The sequence below is a fragment of the Marmota marmota genome, unplaced genomic scaffold (genome assembly GCF_001458135.2).
Source record: "Marmota marmota marmota unplaced genomic scaffold, marMar, whole genome shotgun sequence".
Lineage (NCBI taxonomy): Eukaryota > Metazoa > Chordata > Mammalia > Rodentia > Sciuridae > Marmota > Marmota marmota.
Window position 1 is genome coordinate 7,792,944 of NW_025999943.1, and position 13,255 is coordinate 7,806,198.

The 13,255-nt window shown below is 39.7% G+C and overlaps 1 protein-coding gene across 2 annotated transcripts in view; it reads left to right on the forward strand.

Moving 5' to 3' along the window:
- The first annotated feature begins 7,921 nt into the window (after positions 1–7,921).
- The window catches only part of Ednrb (endothelin receptor type B), a 32,178-nt gene continuing 26,844 nt past the window's right edge, over positions 7,922–13,255 (forward strand). The window contains exons 1-2 of one of the 2 annotated variants that reach the window (XM_048801411.1): positions 7,922–8,114; positions 8,603–9,446. In XM_048801411.1, coding sequence (XP_048657368.1) covers positions 8,961–9,446 — 486 coding nt within the window. In that variant the 5' untranslated portion in view covers positions 7,922–8,114; positions 8,603–8,960. The remainder of the gene's footprint in view (positions 8,115–8,602; positions 9,447–13,255) is intronic. The other variant, XM_015499328.2, reaches the window with a different exon arrangement.

Here is a 13,255-nt window from a genome sequence, read left to right on the forward strand (position 1 = left end):
TTCTCATATCTACTGGAACCCTGCTTTAAGACATCTGCCAGAAGCAGCATGTATGAAGGATACCATTGGCTCCCATTTCAACAAAAGGTATCTATATACCAGTTTTGGACCAAGGCTCTCTGCTTTCCAGACCCAACCTGTGGTTTCTACATACCAGCCTCAGCCCATCACCCCAACAGGAGGTTTCTGCTCACCAGCCATGGTCTGCTGACTGGGGCAAGATCACTCACCTTCCTTGGGTACTGTCCTTCAGTCCTACAGTAATAGCCTTTAGAGTTCCTTTTTTTTTTTTTTGTTTTTAATCTTCTTTCAGGATTTCTAGTAGGTAGATTCTAAGGTGGTCTCAAGTCATCCCCATCTCCTGGATATCATACCTTTTTTGTAATCCCCTCTTTGCAAGTGGCTAGCACCATGACTTAATTTTAATTAATAGAATATGGGAAAAGTGATAGGTTGCTGCCCTCTCATTCTCCAGCTTGCTCAGGGGGAATCTAGTTGTTGGTTGTGAGCTATACTACAGAGAAACCCAATTAGAAAGAAAATAATGTCTGGCCAGTAAGTTTCAAGAGCCTGTCACCATCCATATGAGCAGGCTGAGAAATGGATCTTCTGAAGCCACCTGAGAAATCTGAGCAGATGCTCCCTTATTCAAGCCTCAAGAAGACTGTAGTTCCAGTTGACCCCTGATTGCAGCCTCAGCATATATATTAAACTGCACCATTCAGCTAAGGAACACCTGGATTCCTGACCCATGGAAATTGTGACATAGCCAAAGTTTGTTGCTCAAAATTGCTAAATTCTTTCTGTCTAGTACTGATCATTACCATATTCCACTCTACTATCTCTTTCCTGTCCAACCATGTCTGGAAATTTCCTCTCCAACACCATTTTCACCTCGCCTGACAGCCTTCTGGAGACTGTGGCCACAGTGGAATACATATTTTCTGGGCCTGTTCCATCCTGATGATTCTCTCTGCTTTCCAAATAGGAAAAGACTGCTCTTAAGGAAGGAGCATGAGCACACTTGTTAATGGTTGTAGAATTTCAGATACAAGGTAGCCAAAGGGAAGGTATGCATTTGGGTAGTGATTATAAGAAGGCTTCTCAGAAGTCCCCATGCCTTACTGTATCATATAGCTGAGCATACTTCACCCCACCCCACAGGAATCCCTTCCCTCTGCAGCAAACAGAAAATTTTCTTTTCTTTATGTAAACTCCACAGGAACTGTAATATTGCAATTTAGGATTTGTAATATTGCAATTTACGTTAGAAATTATTTGTTTCTCTGCTTGTTCACTTGCTATCAGTACTCTCCACTATATCAGACTAATAATGAGGGAAGGTCACTAAAATAGTTATTTAAATCCAAACGTATAGAGAAAGAGCTGTGTCATGACATATTATAATCTAACTATTCATATTTTTCTATTCTTGATACTAAAAGCTACTTAAATTCTGAAAGATTGTTGGTTTTAAGTATAAACAATTTAATTGAAAAATGTCATTTTTTAAGAAAATGTGGAATTGAAAAATGGTGTAACTGCTATGGAAAATAGTATGGTAGATTCTCATATAATCCAGCACTTCCATTTCTGGGTATATATGCAGAAGAATCAAATGCATGGTCTCAAAGAGATATTTACACACCCATGTTCAAAGCAGCAGTATTCATAACAGCTAAGAGGCAGAAGAAACCCAAACTTTCTACTGATGGATGAATGGATAAACCAAATGAATGTAGTATATACAAACAATGGAAGATTATTTGGTCATAAAGAGGAGGAAATCCCATGAAATGGTGCCATGGGAGGTACCTTAATAGCACTATGCTAAGTGAAATAAGACAATCACCAAAAGAACAAGACTTTATATAGTCTATTCAGCTAAGGAACACCTGGATTCCTGATCCATGGAAATTATGACATAACTAAAGTTTGTTGCTTAAAATAGCTAAATTCTTTCAGCCCAGTACTGACCATCACCATACTCCTCTCTACTATCTCCTTCCTGCCTGACCATTTCTGGAAAATTCTGCTCCAACACCATTTTCACCTTGCCTGAATGCCTTCTAGAAAATGTACAGAATGCCTTCTGTACAGAATGTAGACTATATATATTCCACTTATATGAGGTATCTAAAATAGTAAGAATCTCAGAAACAAAATTTAAAACCATGAATGCAAGGGACTAAGTGCAGGGAGAAATAGGGAATTGTCCCTCAGTAGGTGGTTAGTGTTTGCAAGATGAAATATTTATGGTCTGGTGCACAACAGCATTGGTGTACTTAACACTACTAGATGGCGTACTTAAAAATGCTTAACATGCTAAATTCTCCATTTTTTAATTTAACCACAATAAAAAACAGTATCTACACTATGCCATTGTTCAAAGGATTACCACCTTTTGAATTCTCTATTGCTATATCCTGCCTCCTTCTCTGCAGGCTTCTTGGTACCTGCTACTTGGGCAGTTTCTCTCTCAAAAGCCTGCCTTGCATCGCTTGACTGCTCTCAGAGGAAGTAAGTCTACTGTGAATTTCCTGTGAGATTATTGGAGTACTTTCATTTGGATACCCAGCTGCTGATACAACCATTTCAGAATCGCTTTCTCTGCAGGTAGTGATAGCTGTTTTTCCTAGCAAGGCTAAACTAAAGAGAAGAGGCAATTTCCTGTGCATACATCACTAAGAGGGAGATCAAAAAACACCTTATGACTTGGGGCACACTTTGAAAGTCCCATAATTCCTCCTCTTGACAAAGGTGTGTTGTCACTCTGGACTAATCATTTTAGATTGGTCTGGAGAACACAGGGATCATACATTGTACAGCAAATAAACTCTCAGAAAAATCCTGCTTCCTTTAAATTTTGATTTAAGTAGTTCTCTTCCCCTACAACAAAATCTCAAAACATGATTGGAAAGTATTTTGGTTTTTTTTTTTTTTTTGGTGTGGGGGCGGTACTGGGGATTGAACTCAAGGGCACTTGACCACTGAGCCACATCTCCAGCCCTAATTTGTATTTTATTAGGGACAGAGTCTCACTGAGTTGCTTAGTGCCTCGCTAAATTGCTGAGGCTGGCTTTGAATTCATGATCCTCCTGCCTAGCCTCCTGAGCTGCTGGGATTACAGGCATGCGCCACCATACCTGGCATGATTGGAAATTTTTATGTGACAAGATTTTCATTACTAAAATTTAATAATTAGCAAAAATGACATAGAACTATCTCATTGATAAAATGTAATTGTTAAAAAGAAAAAGACTACAGTGGGAATTCTCTTTTGGTGTCTTTTTGGATACTCTGTGGAATACTGCAAAGGATTCTTTGGTTAAAAGACAGCAGCTCTCCTTTACTCCCCACTGGACAGTTAAGGTCCTAAGTTTCTCTTTTTCTTCTTTCTAACTTCCTTTAATTTTTCACATCTCTTAGGACACTCCATTTGCATATCAAGAGAATGGAAACAGGGAAAGGGGAAAATTAAAGAAAACAATTGCAGAAGAAAGGCATACACTCATCATAAATTATACCCTATATGAAGAATGCCTTACACAGATAGGATTGTGCTAACAAAGTTACCACAGTGTTTACTCCATGACTGAATGGTCTAAAAATAAATTATGCAAATATCATATGCATTGACCATCTATGAAAGTATAGGTCAGACTTCCTGCTTATATTGGAATTTCTAATATATATATTTTTTTAAATTTTTAAACAACAGAGATTTATTTCTTACAGATCTTGAGCTATAAAGTCCAAGACCAAGGTACCAGTATTTGATATCTGGTGAGGACCTTCTTGCTCATATGGCAGAAGGGAAAAAGCCATGTCCTTACATGGCAGAAGGAAGAAGGGCAAAAAGGGCATAAGTTAGTTCCTTACAGCCCTTTTATAACCTGTCTTATAAGCGCTCTACCCTCATGACTTAATCACTTCTCCAAAGGCCCCACCTCTTTCTAATATATTTTTAATTGTGCCAAACACTTCTGTGAAAAGTTTTAAGTTTGTAGACCCAGTTATACTTATTTTCTTTTACTGAGATTTGTATAGAAAAATATGCCAGAAAATAAATTAAAAAATTACTTACATAAAAGGGGAGAAAATCATTACCCTTTAATTAAAGTAGACCATAAAGAAGCTGAACTATGTTGTTCAAGAGCTGAACTATGTTGTTTTTCTTTTCCACAGACAAAAAAGGAAGTGTGGCCTTCCTGATCCTCATATTCTCTACAAACAGAAAAAAAAAAAGCAATTATGCATCTTTTCTAATTACTTTTAGGTCTATCATTACATTAGGGATGTGGATTATAGGTACTATCAATTAATCACGGGTAAAATTCAAATCTTATATTTTCTCATTTTAAGCATACTTCTAATTTATGAGCCAGATTTTAATTACAGAAGTTGATAATGTACATAAAATAAATTGGTAAAGCAGAAATAATGTCTTTTTTGTTTTTGTTTTTGTTTTTCCTTTTTTTATTGGTTGTTCAAAACATTACAAAGCTCTTGACATATCATATTTCATACATTAGATTCAAGTGGGTTATGAACTCCCATTTTTACCCCAAATACAGATTGCAGAATCACATAGGTTACACATCCACATTTTTACATAATGCCATATTAGTAACTGTTGAGTGAAAGGTTTAGTAGAAATAGTAGCCAAATCAAAAATATTCAGATTTTGTTACTTGGCAAAAATAAATGCATTTTCAAAAAGCCCTTTAGCTATGGGTCATGGGGTTGTATACAATTGCCAAAGCTCTTCAAACTGTGTACTTAAGTCTTGTTCATATAGCTGTACATAAATTATACTTTAATTTTTTAAAAAATTCCTTAGACATAAGGCCCACATAACTATAGTCACCTAATATAAGAGAAAAATCCAAGAAATAGAAATGTTCCTGCTGTTTGCTATTGATTTGTGCAGTCACTTTAAATCTTTTTTATGCTCTCACTTCAACCACTGTTTGATCATTGGATCTGATCCTCAGGGAATGTGTGGAAAAGCAATTGAATCAACTCTCTCTGCATTTTTCACACACCTTGTCCCTCAGCATTCATGAATTAGCAAGTTCAAGGTAGGTTTAGAAAAGCACATTCAAAAGCACATTCGTATCAAGAGGATTACATGAAAGTATTAGCCTTTTTGTGGCTAAAAGGGCTTTTCTTTTTTCTCTTACCAGGGGAAAAGGCTTGCTTTGGTGAGCTCCCCATGGCAAGCCTCTTTGAGGAATGAATTCTGAAGTGCATTCAAGCCTGTCTTAGGACTTCCTGGTGAAAGCATTTCAGGGAGATACTGAGATGTTGTCCATCACCACCTTTCTGACTTTGGAAGGTAGTCTGAGTCAATTTGGAATTTTGACAGATTTCCTAGAACACTTTGAAAAAGGGTCTTCAGAAAAGCAACTTTGTAAAATACTCCACATTTATGTAGCACCCCCAAAGTAAAATTTTCAGAAATGCAAAATTAGTCTATATCCACAAGTTTTCAGGAAAGACTTCTTAAACTTTGATACAATATTTGGCTTATATATACAAATGAAATTTGCAAAGTATTTAACTTCTATTGAATTTATAAATAAAGTTGATTAGTAAGAAACTTTTAACCATAGGGTAAAAAACACCTGTGTGATACCAGTACTAACCAAGGCATGAGAATAGAATGTAAAAAGAAAAAGGAAGTTGGCCAAAGACTCTTCTGTTCCCACTGTTCTGTACTCTTTCAAGGTCAGTCTTTCAAGGTCAGTTTGTCAATCTGACTGATTAATTAGAGCAGGAAACAAGTTAATCCTTTCCCTTTTTTTATAAAAGGGAAAAGTGATACCAATTTCTTATGACTTGATAATGAGGATCAAAGTGTTAATTTTATGTGATCACCTTTACACTTTAAAGTAAAAATTTTAAGGTTAAACTTCAATGAACTATTATTAATTTAAAACACTGCTTTCTCAAAAATAAGAAAAAAAAAAGATTTAGTCTCTGTAATTAAGTTAATCCAAACTACATTTTCCATAATCAGATAATGTAGATTCAAATCCTAGCTCCAAGTCCTGGTCTCACAACTAGTCTTGTGATCTTAAGTGAATTTTTGAGACTCAATTTCACCATTTGTCGAATCATGAAAAATAATACCCAATTCAACAACTACTCTAAGGAAGTAAATGAGCTTCTATGGATGAGGTGCCTAATATAGATGATAGTTCCCATACTGTGTTTTCAATTCCACATTAGAAATATATGTTTACCTTAAAATTACTTGGCTTTGTTCTTGAGTATGACAACTAGAACTGCAATTCTAGTACAATTAAATAGTGTAAATGGGATTGTCAATCTGTGAACACATTTCTTTCTTTTTTTTTGTAGAACACATTTCTTGAGTTCAACAAAAAAGAAATTAATTCACATTAAATGAATAATAATTCACAGAAGTCCCTATGATTGAGTGCTAAGCAGTGGTTAACAGTCAAAAAGCGCAATGAGAAAAGGGAAGAGGTAAACCTCAGTGAAGAATGGAAAGACCATCCTGGAAACAGTACAGGACATGTGAATAGGGGTGGTGATAAAGATGAGGGGGGAATGGGGAAGAGAAAGCCACCCTACAAGGGTCGATGTATGCAGACAAGGCTGGCCTAAAAAGGACAGGTACAAAACTGCCCTTGGTGGAGCCAACTGAGCAAAATATTCATACACCAAATGCACCCATACAATCCCTTATCCACACAAGGCTGTATATTGCTGCTGGGCTCTGGTGAAACAACTGAATGTTGACCTTGTTTTAACTGAGACAGGGAGGATAAGGGCTGTGCTCAAAGCAGCCAGATTTGGAATTACTACTCACAACCCCAGACCATATTTCTCATTCCTTCCACCTTACTCTAATCATGTTCTTAACCATATTTCACACTGAAAGTTCACCTTTTAAAGTAGAAATTGATTTTCTACTTCTAGTTTCGCAAAAAACATTTCACAAGAGCCCCAAATCCAAGATTCTCCTTCCACTCATTCCATTACTTAGCTAGGAAGCCAAGAACAAGCCACCTAGTCTCTGGGCCAAACTGCTACATGGAAGGGTTCCTTTGGGGCCTGAAATTTCACAGATTCTGCAAGGACTTTGTTGAGAACAAAGGAGTATCATCCACTGTACCTCACAGCCTGAATTTTAGACAGGATTGGGCAGATCTGTCAGTCACTATTATTTCCCTCTGTGCCATAAAAATGGAGCATAAGGATGGCAGGCAGAATCCATTTTATTGCTCTGCCTGGTAAATAAATACTATGTTGAATTTGCATGATAGCTTTCTGATTATTTTCATATCTCCTGTATGTATCAGATCCGTCACAGGTGCAATATCAAAATCCCTGAAACGGCCTGGCAGTGACACTTCAGGACTTCAGAGAGAAAGAATTGTGCTAAACAAAAAGAGAGAGCCTTTTCTGGTGTAATGAGGGCCTGGGAAGAAAGGATCCCTCTCTTCCGTGTTGTGGCGTCTGTGGACTTGAAACTTAAGGATAAAACAAAAACACCGCGAAAAGTAGTACCCCTAAACCAACCAGGTCTTAATATGACCGCAGGACATTTATCTGAAAGAAAACTCAACTCGGCATTTAAAGTCCAGGTTAACACGTTTAATGCAGAAGCTCCTTCTAGTCTGGAGTCCCAGAGAATCACGCGTACGTGATTACTTGCTCGTGATTTAGTTCTTCTTTGGAAGAACTCAGAACTATGACAAATAAACAGCCTTTTAGGATGCGTCTCTGGCCGAGGACTGCCCTCTCCAGCCAGCAGCTCCCGCTGATGCTGTCCAGGCATCGCCCAAGGGGAAAGGTTGCCGCGCGGTCGGAAGGCGCGGGAGGAGTCTGCGGTGATGGATGGGGAAGAGACGAATGAATAAAAGTACTTGTCTGGGGACAATAGAGACCCTTAGCGAGCTGTGGAAGCGACAGAGTCTGGCATTCTCTCCACGTTTCGTCAGAACCAGGCCCGCCTGCAGTACAGGGAGGCGTGGTCTCCTCCGGGAACCGGCTGGAACCTAGCTGCGAGCTGAGCGCGGCCCTTCTGCGTCTGGGCAACGAGGTCTGGGATGAACCTGGGGCGTCGGATCTTCAAGGTAAACGTTCTGGCTTAGCGTCTAATTAATATCAGTGACTGGATCTTGTTCTGGGGCTTCAGCTTGGTTTATTGGTTTGGGGGCGCGGTTAAGTAACTAGATCCACATAACTTATAGATACAGCAAATTAAAATGAGGTTAGGGTAAAGGCGAGTAAGTGGGGTGCTGGAAGCCACTTGGAAGAGGCAGAACTTTCCAATTCAAAGCGGATATTCCCCTAAATTGGACTGAGCTGAGAAGTCTCAGATTTTTCTTAGTCCACAGAAGCATTCCAGGGCGGTGCCAGGGGTAACCTTTTTGCAGTCCACCAGGGAGTAGCGGCTTTTCGCACGCCCGGAGGTGTCTTTAAATTCAGACGCTGGGTGGTTTAAGTTCCCTTACAAAGCAAAATGTGGCAAATAGCATATGCCCTTGGCCCCATGCTGCTTTGATGCCTTATTCCCCACGTTTAACTAAAACATACTTGTCTTTCTCCCTGCACATCGAAGAGCTGCAAGCTTTGCTTGGGACACACATCCTTCCCTCCCCGTCACACCCCTTCCAGAATGCCCCGCCCCACTGCCAGTGATTTACCCCTTGGCCGGACTTAGGAAATAACACTGGAAGAGGAGTCGGGAAGGAGAATCAACTCGCCCGGGCGGGTGACGCTAGCCAAAGTTCCCCACTGGCGCGCAAACTTAAGTTACTTTTGCGCGCGCGGGTAGTGGAGACGCTTCTGAGCTCTGCGCTAGCGTTCGCAGAGTTGGACTTGTGGTAGCTGACCCTAGTGTCCTGTCTTAATTCCCCTGCCGGAATCCAGACTAAAAGCAGCACAGCGGTCACCGGACGCCCACTGAAGCAAGCGGCATGCTGACGCCGCCAAGCCTGTGCGGATGCGCCCTGATGGCTCTGGTTCTTGCCTGCGGCGTAGCGGGGGTCAGGGGAGAGGAGAGAGGATTCCCGCCAGCCCGCTCCACTTCGTGGCTTCTGGGGACCCGAGAGATAATGACGCCGCCTACTAAGACCTCCTGGTCGGGAAGTTCCAACTCCAGCCTGTCACAGTCCTTAGCACCTGCACAGAAGCCTAAAAGAGGGAGAGTGGCAGGCCCCCCGCCACGCACTCCCTCCCTTCCCCCATGCCAAGGAAACATTGAAATCAAGGAGACATTCAAATATATCAACACGGTTGTATCCTGCCTAGTGTTCGTGCTAGGCATCATCGGGAACTCCACACTGTTGAGAATCATCTACAAGAACAAGTGCATGCGAAACGGTCCCAATATCTTGATTGCCAGCCTGGCCCTGGGAGACCTGCTGCACATCGTCATTGACATTCCTATCAATGTCTACAAGGTAAAGAACCGGCTCCTTGTTAATATCCTGGCGGGCTTCTGGGAGGGTCCCAGCTGGAAAGAGGGAGATGAGACAGTCTTTAGAAAAAGATTCCTCAAGAATATTCTTCCCCACCTAACAGTAGTCTTTGGACCCAAATTATCTTCTGGTCTAAAATTCTCTCTGGTCTAGTAAACTTCTGCTAAACTTATTAAGACAAGTGTAGTCAGTCCCATGACCATCAGCATTACTATCATTGGAAACTTATTAGAAAAGAAGATTTTTTTTTCTACTCACCCCAAACCTATCAAATCAGAAACTCTGGGGTGGAGCAGAATGATTGTATTTTTAAAAGCTGTCTATGTGATTATGTTAAACTGTAAAGTTTGAAAACCACTAGTTCTGAACTCCAGTTATCTGGGTATATCCTCTCTGCTCAAAAGTGTAGTACACAAACTGGCAGTTGACATTACCTGACAGTTTGTTAGAAATGCAAATCTACCCCAGACTTCATCAGATTCTGCATCATAATGTGCTCTGGTGATTCAGATGCATATTAACTTTGGGAACCATTGTTTCTGAGGACCCTGAAAGTGGGGGAGCTGAAGTAGGTTTTTAGGAAACAGAGGGCCAAGAAGAAAGAAGCCCAGGCAGGTGAGTTGGAAAAACTTCATCTGTTGCAAGTGGCTCTTAGTTGAATGGTCACAACATATCTGGGTTAGATATGTTACTTCCCAGACTCCTTCCTGCAGCCCTCAAGTAGATATTTCCACCATTTTACAGATGAATGATAGGATGTTGAAAGTCTCACAATGAGCCAGAAGATCAGGCCAAAATTTGTGAGGTTCCAAAGTACAAGACATATGACTGTACCCTGTTGATTATTTCAGGGACCAAGAAGCACTTAAAGTCTACAATGGTTTCAGTAGTTAATATTGCTGTGTGATTACCACACACATATCAAAGGAAACAGGCTTAAAGAACCAGGCAGAACATATGCACCCATACTGTTTGACTCCAGGGTGTTTTGGAACTCTGGACGCATCCCAACACCTCTGGTCTCAGTTTCCACAACTCTATGATAAGGCTGCTAGTGCCCCCTTCTATGGATCTGTGGTGATAAGAGAACCAGTCTAAGTGAAAAAAGATGGAAAATTGTAAAGAGCTATGCAGATATCTAAAACTCAACCTTCTCATCACCAGCAGCAATAGAAGTTCTATATAAAAGCACAACCAAAGTGTAAGGAAATGAGAATGCACTTTCTGAAATTGCCAAAGGCCACCCCTAGCCTCAGTACAAGACAGAAAAATGGACTATAGGGCTGGGACTTGCTGTAAGGGATACTCTGACCTCTGTGGTAGAAATGGTTACCATAAGGCAGACTTATACATTTCCCTTCATGAATGGAAATCCTAACCCTAATAGCCATATTTTAAAAGAATTCCACACATTTCTGAGATTTAGAGATGAGACTCAGGTTATGATTCAGGATCTGGAGGGAAATGCTTTAGGAAACAGGGGATAAATTGAAGAAATCCCAAAATCCTTGATGGCAACTGGTTCTGATGAACTCTACAGGTTTTTTTTGGAGAAGTGTGCAATGAAAATAGTTGTTAATATGTAGTCACAACTCTAGCAGGACAAGAAGTGACCCATTTGTTCTTTAAGGAGTCCCACAGTCTAAGTCATACCACACCATTTGGCAGAGGCATTTCAATTCAATTCATCAAACTGGAACAGAGAAACTTTCAATACAAGGTATTGTGAGAAATTAAAAAGTGAAACAAGATCCCTCACAAAGGGGAGATTATAATCTAGTTTTGTTAGGTTTGCTCAGAATTTTATGGAAGTTCTGTTTAGGAAGATCTTAGTTTAAAAACTCACACATCTAGTCCCATTAGAAACCTCCCTAAAAAAGCCAGCAGCTGAAGTACAGTGTGGAAGGTGGGATTGAGAATGTTTTTGTCTGTTGTGTTACCTCCAGATCAGATGTAAATCAGCTCTTCCAGAACCATTTTACTTTCTGTCTGATCAAATGAGTGTTTTCCGTTAAGTGGGGAAATTATTATCTGACTAAGCACCTAGGTTTCCTTTCATTTCAAATTCCTTTACTCCTTCCCTAGGCAGTTACATCCTTTTCCCTGAAGCCATCCAGTCTGTCAAAATTGTGTTTTCACTTTTTAAATAAACTAATGAGTCATTACATATCTAACCATCTAGCTCTCTACATTGGGCAGAAACAAATCCATTACATAAATTAGGTCCCATTGCTAAGTTTGAATAACATGGAACCAACCTACATTGTTGCCTTTGGTTTAACTTAAGGCTTAATGCAATGATGGTTAACACTCATTATGTGTGTGTGGTTTTTTTTTTTTTCATTAAATCACTGCAACAACTTTATGGAAAAGGTATTATTATCATCCCTGTTTCAGAACAATGGAAACTACATATCAGAGAGGTGAAGTAACTTGCCTGATGTCACAGCACTAAAAAGTGATTAAACTGGGTATGAACCCAGGCCATCTGGCCCTAGAACCTGTGGTCCTCCCCATCCCACTGCACCAAGTGTAATCAGGCAGAGCATGGCTTCCAATGAGCATTGTTAGGACTTCATCTGAGTATATTAGTGGAATTATGTGACACATGGCAAGTAGGATACTTGGCAAACAAGTACTAGGATTAATTTAATTTGTTTGAGGATTTCTATCTCTTGAAATCCCTTTCAGATAGTCTGTAGTGTATAATAACAATAATATCAGTGGATGTTACTCTAAAGACTTTATTCCACAAAATGCTTAACCCAGGACCAGTTAAAAGTCATCTATTCCTGTAAATAATTGTGGCACTACTGTAAGTTCTTTTAAAACGCATTTAGAATTTCAGAGTAGTCAGGTATAATAATTTCTAAAGAGAATCATTTCTAATTTAAGTGAATTATGAATGTCATTGAAATGTATCTCAAAGTGGGCAACTTGAATCTCTGAGCAAGTAATTTCTAATTTAGTCGGAGGGGGTAATGCAGTGCTATAGTTCTCTTTGAGAATCCAACTTACACAGTTTCTGCAAGTTCATAGAGTCCCCCATAGCTTTTGTTGATACATTCTGTGGGTGCAAAAATGTCTGCTGATTTAATTTATTTAGTGTTGATTAAATTTATTGGATTGCATAATTGTTTAACACTAATCTGAAGTTCAGTAATTATAGTGTTCAAAAAATTTACAAGCCAGAGAATGTCAGCTTTTGCTGGAAGCCACAATCCTTGATGCAGCTATAAAATGGAGCAGGACTTCTCACAGGGGTGCTGCTATGAGGAGCTGACAACCTTGGAAGACATGACTGCCCTGCCCTGCCTGGCCTCCCTACAGGAGCTGGGTCCCTAGAAATGTTCAGGTAGAGTCAGCCCACTCTCCAGCCTCCTGTGCCAGGCAATCCTGTATTGAAGATCAGGGAGAGTCTAAGGACACTGAGCAAATTGTGGCTATTGAAGCACTTCAAATACTCTAGTGAATATGCTGAAAATCATAAGCCTCATTTACCCATCACATGAGTACACATAAGGCTGTGCCTATATTGCACAACACAATCCAGATGAAAATGGAAAATTCACACATCCAAAGTGGATATTTCAAAGTAAATATAGATATGTGTGTATACACCCATACATACATGAAATATTCAATGTTATATGAATGTACAGATACATAAGTAGATAGATGAATATCACTTGGCATGGGGCCTGGCATATAGATATCAAATGATAAATGTTATTAGAATGTGTGTGTGTGTCTGAATAAGAATGGAAACTGATTTTTTAATTATTTTTAGC